This window comes from Nicotiana tomentosiformis, chromosome 1 (assembly GCF_000390325.3).
Source record: "Nicotiana tomentosiformis chromosome 1, ASM39032v3, whole genome shotgun sequence".
In the NCBI taxonomy this organism is placed as follows: domain Eukaryota; kingdom Viridiplantae; phylum Streptophyta; class Magnoliopsida; order Solanales; family Solanaceae; genus Nicotiana; species Nicotiana tomentosiformis.
Genome location: NC_090812.1, coordinates 19,138,743 through 19,153,163, shown reverse-complemented (window position 1 = coordinate 19,153,163; position 14,421 = coordinate 19,138,743). Strand labels below are relative to the sequence as shown.

Below are 14,421 nucleotides of genomic sequence, written 5' to 3'. Positions count from 1 at the left end.
AAACCGCCATACACTGCCACCTCTAACAATCGCTTCTCGAGCACCATTTCACAACACCCTGCCCCGAAGGCGAATTGAAGAAGACCATAACACTGGCGAACATTAATGCGTTAAAACAAGGACAACGATACCACATCACCAAATGAGAAATTCCACCACGCTCTAAATATCAAGTCTCGGTACTCCATCAACTCAAGCCTGAACAGTTATAGTCCTTTTGCCTTTCCTCCGCTGGAATTAAATGATGAACCTCTGAATCATGCACTGAGAAAAACCTCATTTCATGTCATTCACTACGTCGGCACATAAACGGGCACCCCACCATTACATCAATACTGTGAGATAACAACTCATGAATATCATAACAACCCGTGCATAGCCTCAAAACCATCAGAAATATAGCTACTGAGATGAAATGACAGAACATCCTTCCGTAAGTAGACAATAATAACTTGCTCGAATGCGTAGGGAGAAACATCCTGCTCCATGTCTGTAGTACCACTACAACTCCCCGAGGCCCAATCGACATAAGCGCTCAATATCGTATAAGACTGAGTAGGAAGGAAATAATGGCATAAGCCTCAAAGGAATCAGATCGCATGAAAAGGAATCAAGAAGGGTAGTGCTCCTAACAGCCCGATAGCCTCTCGAAGATAAGTACAAACGTCTCTGTACCGATCCGAAAGACTCTACTAGACTTTCTCATGACTCGTGAGACCTAAGTGAACCTAACGCTCTGATACTAAGCTGTCACGGCCCAAGATCCACTAAAGGTCATGATGGCGCCTAACACTGCCGTCAGGCAAGCCAACGATGAATGATTAACTTAATTACTCATTTTAGTATTTTGAAATCATAATTTTCATTAATCAAATAGTATGTAATAGAATTCACAAGGTAAATAATAATACTTACATGAACTACAATAATTAACAACTCGTAAGAACCCCCCAAAACCCAGTGTCACAAGTGTGTGAGCATCTATTAATGAGTACAACAATAAAACAACATCCGTCTGAAATACAAGTTAGACGGGAATTATAAATAACACTGATAGAGACTTTGTATGCTACAGATCATATCAAGGAAGAGCATCTCACCGTAAAGTCCCCGCAACAGTCGTGCCTCTACACCTAGAGGACCACCGAAAATATATGTGTATACCTGCACAATAAGTGCAGCAAGTGCAACATGAGTACGTAAATCAATGTGTACCCAGTAAGTATCTGGCGTAACCCTAGAGAAGTAGTGACGTGGGTTCAACATCGATACTTACTAGTGGTCCATTAATATAGATACAATAAGAAGTAAATAGATATGGGGCAGAGTAACAAACGGAATAAACCAGTGTAAATATGTGGTACAATCCCTTCTCAACCGCAAAATCAAACTCTATTAATAGTTACCTCTTCAACCAGAGAATATATATATAATGGACCTCACGAGATAGATTGTCATAATTCAAATTAGGAAAATTCCCAAATACATTGTCCTCTTAACAAATATTACACATGATTCCATAGGAGTATTTTTATAGAAATGTCGAGGCGTAAGGCCCGATCCCAACATAATCTGGTATATAAATATCATCTATGTATCTATCATGCCGAGGCAAACGGTCTGATCCCATTAGAATAAAAGGTTTTGACGGGTCCTTGACCCCACTCATGAAGGGACTTGTGAGTTATAAGAAGCTTTGGGGAAACCTTTCGATGAGAACGCATATTGCGGGAGGAATTCGTAAAAGGAGTACAATTATTCCGTGGAAAATCATGAAGTTTGTCAAATCTCTACAATAACAAGTCTATCACTCTATGCAAGTCTAGTCTCAAGTTGTAATGTAAAATAAAGGGATTTAATAGGCAAGAGACTGCTCAAATAGTATAGTTATAGCATGGTGTAAACCTAAGTCTACCCGGACAATAACATGGATTTAGCTACGTACAGACTGTTACACGGCGCCTTCCTGAAGTTTCTTGGAAGGGTGACGTAAGGCTAAGCAACCGATGTCAGTACGATTGCTATCCGTCAATTGAGGTCCCCTCCGTACACTAGACTAGATTGTCAGTGTTTTACGGGAAAACCCATATCGTGATCAATTGAGAGAGAGAGAGAGCAGAAAAGAGAATTGAGAATGAAAGAAAGCTTGATTGCATTGAATGAAAGCTATTACAGAAAAACAACACGGTGTCGGGGGGAGAGACACCAGTACAGAGAATTGTTTGCTTGCTTGAAAGTTTGATTGCTTGGTCCCCCTTAATAATGCTTAAAAAAATAAACCAAAGTTACAGGACTAGACCTATGAAAGCTGGAAAATCACACTTAAAGAAAATGCAGTAAAACTACTCTATATTTACAATGAAAAGGACTTAGTCTTCTACAAAGCAGAAACAAGTCTGTTGGCAGCAACTTTGTCTTTAGCATCAGGGACTGCGCGCGCGACATTGTCTACGTGCGCGGCGCTGTTGGCATCTGCCTGTGGCTGGGCGCTGGCGATGGCTATCGGTGGGGCGACAGAGGCACATGCGCGCTTATCACTTGGAGCTGCCGAGACCACGGGGCCGACTGTGGCGATGGGCGTTGGGAGGCTTGCTAGGATGCCACGGGGCGCGTCCAAGGGGTCATGGGGCATGGATGGAAAGCCGCCCATGACATTCTCCCCCACCTGAGTTGGCGACGTCCTCGGCGCGTTCCTTGCAAGGTAATCATCAAATGCTCTTTTAGGCTTTGAGGTTTGTTCCCATCTCCCAAGTATTCTCCTCTGCATCACATCCTTGCCATTTCACCAAGAACTCTTGGTGATCTTTCCTTGAGGCATGAATCACTCGATCATCAAGAATAACTTTAGCACGCCTTTTCCCGGTTGAATTGGGACCTCGAATACTTGGTATTATGAGTTGGCTTCGTGAAAGATCCTCCATATCTTCTCGAAGAGTTTTCAGGAGACTGACATGGAAAATATGATGGATTTTCCACCAAGCTGGGGTATCCACCCAGTATGCAACTTTCCCAATACGCCTTTCAATGGACAAGGGTCCAATATATTTTTGCAATAAGCGAGGGTCATGCACCCCTTCAAACAAGTACCCCTTTGGGATTTTGACCATCACTTTGTCTCCCACTTGGTATTCAACAAAGCGGCGATTCTGATCAGCATGCCTCTTTATCCGCTTTTGGGCTTTGACAAGATAGCTTCGCACTATCTCCAAATTTTGCTTCCATTCTTTTGAGAAGCTAGCAGCCCGAGAAGATTTTGACATGTTTTGTGTGTTCATAGTGTGTGGGAGTAGCGGTTGCTGTCCGGTAACAATTTCAAAAGCCCTTTTGTTGGTACTTGAGCTCTTTTGTGAATTGAAACACAGTTGAGCAGCATACAAAAGCTTCACCCTATTCTTCTGCGATCCGGTCACAAAGTTTCGGAGATATTCCTCTAGCATGCCATTGAATCGCTCCATCTGGCCATCAGATTGCGGATGAAAACTTGAGCTATGACTCAATTTTGACCCGAGACACTTAAAGAGTTGGGTCCAAAAATTGCTAGTGAAGCTTGAGTTGCGATCACTAACAATGTCTTTAGGTAGGCCCCAATATTTGACGACATGAGAGAAGAAGAGTCGAGATGTATCTTCTGCTGATATATATTGTGGGGCTGCTATAAAGGTAGCATACTTGGAAAATCGATCCACCACAACCAAGATAGTTGTGAGATCTCCGACCTTGGGAAATCCAATGATGAAGTCTAGGGAAACGCTTTCTCAAGGTATTTTTGGGATAGCTAGTGGTTCCAAGAGCCCTGCCTGCGTCAAGCGGTCTGACTTATCCTTCTGGCATACTAGACAAGTTTTTACATATTAAGCGATGCCATCGACCATTTGAGGCCAATAATATGCACGGCGAAGCAATGCTATGGTGCGTTCCTCACCGGGATGACCGGCCCACAAAGTATCGTGGCATTCCACCAGAAGAGCCCTTCACAAATCTCCTCCTTTAGGAACATAAAGTCGGTTCCCTTTCACTTTTAGGAAACCATCTTCGGTGTAGAACTGGCGAGTCTTGCCTTGTCCTACCAAATCAACCAAATACTGTGCAGCAGGATCCTTGATGAGTAGATCCTGTATCTAGTATTTTATGGTGGTGGTTACTTCGCTTACCTTTAGGGCGGCGAGTACACACACCGATGCTAGATCAGCTCTCCGACTGAGCGCATCAGCAACATGATTGGTCTTCCCACTTCGGTACTCCGGGTTGAAGTGAAATTCCGCTAGGAGTTCCTGCCACCTAGCCTGTCGACCATTCAGCTTTGGCTGGGTCATGAAATGGCTAACGGCTGTGTTGTCTGTCTTGACCACGAATGGAGCTCCCAGTAGATAATGCCTCCAACAACGTAAGAAATGAACGACAACCAATAATTCTTTCTCATGGGCGGCATAGCGCCGCTCTGCATCCTTCAGTTTCCGATTCTCGTACGCTACAAAATGCCTTTCTTGTAGCAATACTCAACCAAGTGCATAGTCGGAGGCATCCGTTTATACTTCAAATGGCTCGGCCAAGTCAGGGAGGGCCAAGACTGGGATACTAGACATAGCCATTTTCAATGCGTTGAAGGCCTCTGCTCGCTTGGGGCCCCAATCCCACGGTTTAACCTTCTTGAGAAGTTCTGTCAACGGCACTGCAATGAGGGAGTAACTTTTCACAAAACGCCGATAGAAGTTGCATAGGCCAAGGAACGACCTCAAGGCGTCGATATCATTAGGAGGCGGCCATTCTATGATGGCATGAATCTTTTGCTAGTCCATCTTGATCCGCCCTTCCTCGATGACATGTCCGAGGAAGTCAATTTGTTTCTAAGCAAAGGAGCACTTGGATAGCTTCGCATATAATTCGTGCTCCCGCAATCGGGCTAGGACCTTCCGCAAGTGCTCCAGGTGGTCTTCCAGTGTCTAGCTATATACCATAATGTTATCCAAATAAACCACGATGAATTTATCAATGTATTCTCGGAAGACTTGGTTCATCAAGGTGCAAAATGTGGCTGGCGCGTTAGTCAAGCCAAAGGGCATAACCAGGAAGTCGTACGACCCATATCTTGTCACATAGGTCGTCTTGTGCTCATCACCCTCTGTAATCCGAACTTGCCAATAACCTGTCCTCAGGTCTATTTTGGTGAATACTGTCGCACCACCCAGTCTATCAAATAAGTCTGCCATTAGCGGAATATGGTACTTGTTTTTCACAGTAATTTTGTTTAGAGCCCGGTAATCCACGTAGAGTCGTAAACTACCATCATGTTTCTTTTGGAATAGCACATGGGACCCGTATGGGGACTTGGAGGGCACGATGATCCCCGTGTCTAGAATTTCCGTCAATTATCTCCGAAGCTCGATGAGTTCGGGTTGTGACATTCTATACGGCGCCAAGGGTGGCTTCGCACCCGGCACCAACTCAATCTCATGGTCCACAGTTCGCCTTGGAGGAAGACGCTTTAGAATGTCTTGTGGCATGATGTCTTCAAATTCCAAAAGCAACTCCTTCACGGGTGTAGGAATGGGACCCGAGGAGCGTTCTATATCTTCTATGCAGAGGGTAGCCAGGAACGTAGGTTCATGTCTTTTTACCCCCATCTTCAACTGCAAGGCCAATATGTTCTCGGCGGCCATCTTCATGGGAATGCACGGAATAATGCAGGGCTTAGCTCCATTTTCTCCCATCATCAGTAGCAAGTCTGCATATGGTGCGGGCATGGTATTGGTCTGTCTCAGGAATTCCAACCCCACTATCAACCCGAAGTCATCTATGATCACCACGCGCAGGTTGAATTATCCTTCATAAGGGCCAAGTTTCACCGGTACTTCTTTGGCTATTCCACCCACTGGCTGAGGTGGTGAGTTGATAGCCTTGACACGACCTTTGACCTTTCCTACAACTAGGCCAAGGCGCTCCACCTGAGTCGAGGCTAAGTAGTTGTGGGTAGCACCCATGTCTATCATCGCCCGAATGGGCTTGCCATTTACCTTCATGTCAATGAACATTAAGGTCCTCTCTTGATGAGGAGGAGTCCTCTTGTTCGCCTTCTTTTTCCCTTTCTTGGCGATTCGACAGGGATCCTTCTTCTTACGGATACCAGTACTGGTTCCCGCTCGGGGCTCAAAAATAGAGCCAATAATGGGATTGAATGCACCTACTGGTTTGGTCTAGTCCGCATCATCGGCATCGTCATCCGTCCCATCCTCCAAAGCTTGATGGGCGTTCATCTATGCATGTGGGCATTCATTATTCCAATGTGATCCGCCGCAATGACGGCATCCTAAGGGGGGTTTCCTCCCTCGATCATTGTTGTTAGATGCAGCGCTAGTACTGCCTGAGGAGGGAGCCTTAGATTTGGTTGCACTCCGGTCTCCTCCACTTTTGCTAGGGCCACCAGTGTTCGGTCGGCCTCCTTTGTATCCTCCTCGGACAGGTTGTTGAGGCCTGTCCTTCTGAGCTTCCACTTGATAATCCCCAAGGCACTCTGCTGCTTGGATTGCCTTAGGTAACGTGTCTACCCTTTGTCTTTGCAACTCTATGCGGGCATAAGGTTTCAACCCTTCCAGGAAGGTGAAGAGTTTGTCTTTGTCCCCCATGTCGCGGATGTTCAGCATGAGCGCAGAGAATTCCTGCACGTAATCCCGCACTGATTTGGTCTGGCGGAGCTCCCGTAGCTTTCTCCTAGCATTGTACTCAACATTTTTGGGGAAGAACTGTAGGCGTATGGTTGCCTTCAGTTCTGCCCATGTCTCGAGGGCATCTTCACCAGCCTTGATGGCTTCGTATTTCACCCGCTACCAGAGTTTGGCATCACCCTGAAGATACATGGCAGCAGTTGCTACCTTCTTAGCTTCTTCTAGGCCCCCACGATATCGAAGTATTGTTCGATGTCGAAGATGAAGTTTTCCACTTGGCATTCCGAGCTCCACTGTATGGCTTTGGCTCAGGAATGTTTAGTTTTTGGGGCACAGGGGCGAGGTTCACAATACCCCCGATTTAGTTTCCACCTCCTCGAAGCAGGCCTTGTAAAGCAGCATTGAAAATGTTGAGCCGACCTATCAAGTTGTCTATAGTTTGTTGCATGGCAGTCACCCTGTCTGCCTCTTGTGCCCTGTTGACTAAATCCTCGACGCACTCCTGTTGGAGGACCTCAAATTTACCAAATATTTTGGCTGCCTCTGTGGATGCCGTTTGCCTGTCTCCTTCAGAGTCGCGACTGATATTTTCTATGTCAACTTTGGCCTGGATCAGTCTGCGGTCCAGGTCATCCAACCTTTGCACTAGGCTGGTCTTTAGGTCAGGCACCATTTCCGTGATGGGCCGTAATGCGTCAACCGTTCCCTCAAGGGTCGCGATGCGATCCCCATAATTCACCATGGTCAGAAATGGTGGTAATTGCAATGTAATCCCCCGTCCAATGTCGAGCCTAGGCTCTGATACCAACTATTATGCGGCGCCTTCCTGAAGTTCCTTGGAAGGGCGACGTAAGGCTAAGCAACCGATCTCAGTGCGATTGCTGTCCGCCAACTGAGGTCCCCTCTATACGCTAGACTAGAATTTCAGTGCCTTATGGGAAAAGCAATGTCGTGATCAATTGAAAGAGAGAGCAGAAAAGAGAATTGAGAATGAAAGAAAGCTTGATTGCATTGAATGAAAGCTATTACAGAAAAATAACACGGTGTCGGGGGGAAGAGACAGGGGAGACACCAGTACGGAAAATTGTTTGCTTGCTTGAAAGTTTGATTGCTTGGTCCCCCTTAATAATGCTTAAAAAAAATAAACCAAAGTAACATGACTAGACCTATGAAAGCTGGAAAATCACACTTAAAGAAAATGCAGTAAAACTACTCTATATTTACAATAAAAAGGACTTAGTCTTCTACAAAGCAGAAACAAGTCTGTTGGCAGCAACTTTGTCTTTAGCATCAGGGTCTGCGCACGCGGCGCTGTTGGCATCTGCCTGTGGCTGGGCGCTGGCGATGGCTATCGGTGGGGTGACAGAGGCACATGCGCGCTTGTCACTTGGAGCTACCGAGACCACGGGGCCGACCGTGGAGATGGGCATTGGGAGGCTTGCCAGGACGCCACGGGGCGCGTCCAAGGGGTCATGGGGCATGGCTGGAAAGCCGCCCATGACAGAACTCTCGTCACCTTATGTGTACGTAGCCCTTGCAACAAGTAGCACATATCAAATACATCACCTAGGGGTAGTTTCCCCCTCACATAGTTAGAGATGAGACTTACCTCACTCCGACGTTCCATAAGCGGCTCCAAAGCCTCTCCAACAACTCAAACCGATGCTCGTCGATCCAAAATTAGTCAAACAAGGTGCAAACCAATCAATAATACCTATAATCAATCAATTTAAACAATTCCCAACTCCGATCGAAAAGTAAATATAGTCAACCCTCGGGCCAACCTGCCCAGATTCCGAAAATTTTCGAAGATAATCTTTACCCACAACATTAAGAACTCAAATGTATGATTTATTCCCAATTTTATGGTCAAAATCCAAAAATATCAAATTCTAGGTCTTCTACCAAAACCCCAAATTTCCATGTTTAAACCCATATATAAACTATGTATTTAACTAAGCAAATAGCTATAACTAGTAATAATAGATTATTCTCTCTATAGAAAAGGATTATGATGGCTCTTTCATAAGCGAGTCCCCCCATGCTCCTTCCTCATGGATCCACCGGACGGTGTCCCGCCGGCACGTCTGGATGGCCAATCCAATCTCAACCCTCCAATTAAACAGAGCACTGAATCTACTGATGGAAAATTGTCTTATGCAACCAAGGTTTCCACTTCCAAACAATTTCCAGCAGCCCCAAATCAATATACAAGAGAATCTATCATAGCAACACATTCCATACACAATGGAATGCCGACGGTACTCTTCAAGGCATCAGATTACTATGGCATCATGGCAGATGAGTGTAGGCTCACAATAGTGGGCAGATTTCTCAAACCTAGGCCCCAAATTGATCGAATTAGGTCAAAATTCAAAGAACTAATCTTTATTAAAGACTTGGTCAAGATTGGGGTTTATGATAACTACAACATTTTCTTGGATTTCACCAACTAAGAAAACTTCAATTTTGTCTGGTACAAGAGGGTTGTCGAAATTGAGGGACAAAAATTATGGTTACAAAGGTGGTCTCCGGACTTCAAGCCTGAAGAGGATCTACCTATGGCACTGGTATGGGTACTGCTACTGGGACTACATTTTCATATGCACACATGGCAGTATGTCAAACAAGTTGTCAGCGTTGTTGGGACTCCACTGGAAATGGACTTGGCAACGAGAGGAAAGACCAGACCTAGCATGGATAAGGTAATAATTGAAATCGACCTACTAAAACAACAACCAGATTATGTTTATGTTGGTCAAGTTTATGATGATGCTCCTCAAAAAGACTTTGTTCAAAAACTTGAATATGAGGGTGTCCCAAAGTATTGTAAACATTGTAGGAAGCTTGGGCATAACATGATGAACTGTAGAGTTTTGGAAAGGAAAAGATAAATGGAAAAGAAAGAGCATGAAGCAAAACAAGACAAGGAGGTGAATCTTGAAACCAAAGAAGATGGGCAAAAAAAGAGAACATAGAAGTAGTAACAGGGGAAGACAGCAGAATAATCCTGGAACAACCCTCCCAGAGGAAACAGGGACACAATCTAGATCTTAACAACAAGAATGAGAGCATCAATAAGAACAACAATAAAGAACAACCAAGTGATGAGAACAGAGCTGAAAATCAGGAAAGGATGCAAAGCATCAGGGGTAGAACAACCAAAAAAGTCAAGGCTAGGAGACAAAAGAAAGTTCCTAAAAAGAAGTCCAAAGTGACCTTTAAACATGTTAAGATCTCAGCTAATTCCAAAAATAAGGGAGCTATAGAAGCAACTATGAATGAGCAACAAGAAAATAACTCTCACATGAATAATCATCTAGATGTTAGCAGAAGTGATGGTAAGGTACAAAATAGAGATGAGGGAAGCACCAATATGACCAAAAATGTAAGCCAAAATGAGACTGAAGAAGCAGTGCAAGAATCAAGCAATATTGAGGCCACCAAAAAAGACAAAGTCCCTAACTGGCAGATGTATAACAATGAATCTACTAGTGTCCCTTCAGACATTAAGAATCTACCATGAATTAACCTGACAGTCAACTTGATTCCTGAAGAACATGAAGATCACACGGAAGCAACTCCAATTAGGAGAGAAACACAACAACAGATTGAAGTAACTTCTCCCAACAGAGTCACTATTGTGATTCCTAAAGATCAATTACAAACTGGACATGACAAAGAGGATGGAGATGATTTATCACATGTGATCAAGAGAAGAAATCAAAATAAAAAGAAAGAAAAGAAGAAAAAAAACAATGCCAATACATCTCCTCAAGGAGGTAGCTCAAACTAATTTCCCCTTAACTGTTTCCATGATTAATGCAATTTTCTGAAATATTAGAGGAGTGAATACCAAGAAAGCCATGCCTAGGCTTAAAAAACATGTCAACATCAACAAAGTGGAGTTCATAGCAATTATGGAACCTTTTGTTAGCATGAATAAGATTGATAAATACATAAAATATCTCAGGTTTCGACACTGTATCTCCAACATCAATGGGAAAATCTGGCTCATGTGGTCAGGAAACAATCAAACCAGTGTGATTAGTCTCGATGATCAACAAATCCCTATCAAAATGCAGAATGGGGTGAAAAACTCTAATATGTTCATTACAGTTGTCTATGCTAAATGCAATGCAAATGAAAGAAAAGACCTTTGGAGTAGTTTAGAAGGTACTCATATGGTGATTGATGGGCCATGGTGCATTGGAGGAGACTTCAATGTTATACTTGATCCGGATGAGAAACATGGGGGTCGACCTCACAGAATGTACAAAAGCTTGGATTTCAGCTCTTGCATGGACAATTGTGAGGTTAAGGATTTGGGTTATGTTGGACCTAAATTCACTTGGTGTAACAACTGGGATCCTATAAGAAGGATTTGGAAGAGACATGATAGAACTTTTGCAACTGATCTATGGTGTCAACTCCTTCAAAATAACACTGTCAAGCATCTACCAAGAACTGGGTCCGACGATAGACCCTTGTTGCTTAGTTGTCATAACAGAAACAATAATGGCATAAAGTATTTTAGATTTCTCGACTTCTGGACTGAGCAGCCTACCTTTATGAATCTGGTTGAAGAAGTGTGGGCTACTAACATATGTGGAAATGTCTTGTGAAAACTACAACAGAAACTAAAGATGCTCAACAAAAGACTCACTCAATGGTCTAAAGAAGAAGTTGGAAATGTGTTTGAACGTGTTCAACTTTGGGAAGCCATAATGCAAGAACTAGAGGAGTTAGATTTGAACAACAACACTGATTTCTCTAGAGAACAACTGAACAAAGGGCAAGCAAAATACATTAGATGGATCTCTATACAAGATGTTATTCTGAAACAGAAAGCTAACTCCAAGTGGTTTGAAGAAGGTGATTCCAATACCAAGTACTTTCACAACTTAATCAGAGAAAGAAGAAGAAAACTCCAACTTCACAGGATCAAAGATCATAGAGACAGATGGGTGGAAGGTGATGACAACATTACAAAAGCTGCCATTCACCACTTCCAAAAGAGATTCAACATTTATCACCAATTCAGAGATAGTGACATTCTTGATTGCATTCCCATAGAATCACCAATGAGGACAATAGATCTCTCACTGTTATTCCTAATACTGAAAAAATCAGAGATGCAATCTTTGATATGGGAACTACAAGTGCAACAGGTCCTGATGGTTTCAATGGTACATTTTTCCATAAGTGCTGGGATATTATCAAAAATGATATCACTGATTTTGTTCAAGAGGTGTTCAATGGAAAGAGACTTACCAAATTCTTCTCACATACCTGCCTTGTCTTGATTTGTAAAGTGGAGTCTCCTACCAATTTCTCTGAGCTTAGACCTATCAGTCTAAGCAACTTCACTGGCAAGATCATTTCCAAAATTCTATCAAGAAGACTTAACCCTATGCTTCACAAGCTCATCTCAGAGAATCAAAGAGATTTTGTCAAAGGAAGATGTATTACTGTAAACATTTTTCTTGCGCAAGAGATCACTCAGAATATCAATCATAGGCATTGTGGTGGTAATATCATTATCAAACTAGATATGGAGAAAGCCTACGACAAAATGTCATGGAATTTTCTTATGTCTGTTATGAGGAAATTTGGATTCTCAGAGGAATGGATTGACATCATCTGAGGCTTGGTTAATGAAGTCTGGTATTCTATTATTATCAATGGTACTAGGAAAGGTTTCTTTACTTCTTCCCATGGTATTAAGCAGAGGGACCCTTTGTCCCCTTCCTTGTTCATCATTGGTGCTGAAGTCTTGTCCAGATCTATGAATAAGCTATTTGAATATGACAACTTCACTCCATTTAGCATGGATAACAGAGGACCCAATATCAACTACTTAACCTATAGAGATGATATTGTCATTTTCTGTGGAGGAAACAAGCAGTCTATCAATCTTATTAAGAAGCATATCAAGAGGTATGAAAAGGCTTATGGGAAAAAAATCAACAACGACAAGAGTTACTTCATTACTTCTCCTATCACCTCTGCCTCCAGGATCAATAGAATTAGACAAGCTTCTGGTTTCATGGATAAAATTTTTCCTTTCACTTACCTGGGATGTCCTATCTACCATGGGAGGAAGAAACACTTGTTTATTTGATGGCATGTTAGCTATGATTATCGAATGGCTCAATGGACGGCAAGGCAGGATTCTATATCTAGGGAAAAAATCACTCTTATCAAGCATGTTCTACAATCTCTTCCCACATATATTCTGTCGGCTATAAAACCCCCCAAAGATACTGATAACCTTACGAAAAAGCATTTTGCTATTTTTTTCAGGAGATCTACAAATGGTACAAACAAATACCACTGGAGTTCTTGGCACAACATGTGCTTTCCCAAAGATGAAGGTGGCATTGGTATAAGGAAGATGCAAGATGTGATTGAAACATTTAGTATCAAAAGATGGTGGAGGTGTAGAACGCAACAATCTTTATGGGCCACCTTCCTCAAAGCCAAATATTGTAAGAGATCTCATCCCATGAGTAAAGTCCTTAACTCCTCGGATTCTCATAGCTGGAAGAACCTATTAAAGACCAGGAGTAAAGCTGAAATACACATTAATTGAAAAATTCAAAATGGTTCCTCGAGCTTCTGGTGGGGTAACTGGACTGGAAAATATCCTCTAGCACACCCGTGTCAAGGTACGGGAGTAAAGCTGAGTCTGCAAAAACTCAAGTAAATAGCTTCTTTCACAATGGGCAATGGGACATCAACAGCTTAAATCAGGTTCTACCTTCACATATTACTGATTACATTATAAATATTGATATAGGTAATTATATGGAGGATGACTTCCCTATTTGGAATATTTCTGATGATGGTCTGTTTTCTAACAAATCTGCTTGCCTCCTTATTAGATCAAAAAAGCAAAAATATAATTTCTTAAAGAAGGTTTGGCATCATTCTATTGTTATTTAAAAGAAAATTATCGTTTGATGACATGATTGGTAGGTTTGGTACTAACATCACGTCTAGATACTCTTATTGTAGTATTCCACAGGTGGAGACTATACAACATGTGTTCATAGAAAGTGAAGCAGTGATGTTTATTTGGAATTCAATTGGCAACCTGCTGGGAATTAGGTATCAACAGGCCCATGTTCCAGCAACCTTCAAAAGGTGGTGGGAAGAGAAATCTAACAACAGAGTCCATGGCTTGATTCTCCAAGTCGCACCAATTGTCATATGCTGAGAAATTTGGAAACAGAGAAGCTCTTGTAGATATGGCATGTAGAAGAAGTTTCAATTCAACTTCATGAAATATCAAGTAATATGGACTATCAAATCCACCATTACTAAGCTAATGCCTAATGGAGAGGCCTCTTCTCAATGGCCTACTTTATGCAGCAGGATAGAAAAGCTAAGACCTATTCAAACCTGGAAGCAAGTTCAATGGCAACCTGCTTTATATGGCACTATCAAAGTTAACACTGATGGTAGTTACATAAAGAAAAGTGGGAAAGCTGGCATAGGAGGCATAATCATAGATGAAAATGGTGACTGTATCATGGCCTTTGCTATGCATGTTATTTGTGATAGCAATAATATGGCTGAAGCTTTAGCCGCTGAGTTTGGAGGGAAATGGTGCAACCAATTAGGTTTCACTAATTTTGCTCTCGAACTTGACTCAACGGTCATTGTTAATATGATCAACCAAAGAGGAACAAAGAACATGAAGCTAAAGATGGTGGTGGAGAGGATTTTAAAAGTTGTCCATAATGCAAGTGCGACT

General features: G+C 42.6%; 1 protein-coding gene across 1 annotated transcript; it reads left to right on the top strand.

The window, feature by feature from the left end:
* The first annotated feature begins 10,738 nt into the window (after positions 1-10,738).
* On the top strand, positions 10,739-11,284 carry LOC138904092 (uncharacterized). The gene has a single exon (XM_070192571.1). The coding sequence runs from the start codon at positions 10,739-10,741 to the stop codon at positions 11,282-11,284; it is 546 nt and encodes a 181-aa protein (XP_070048672.1).
* Positions 11,285-14,421: the final 3,137 nt, after the last annotated feature.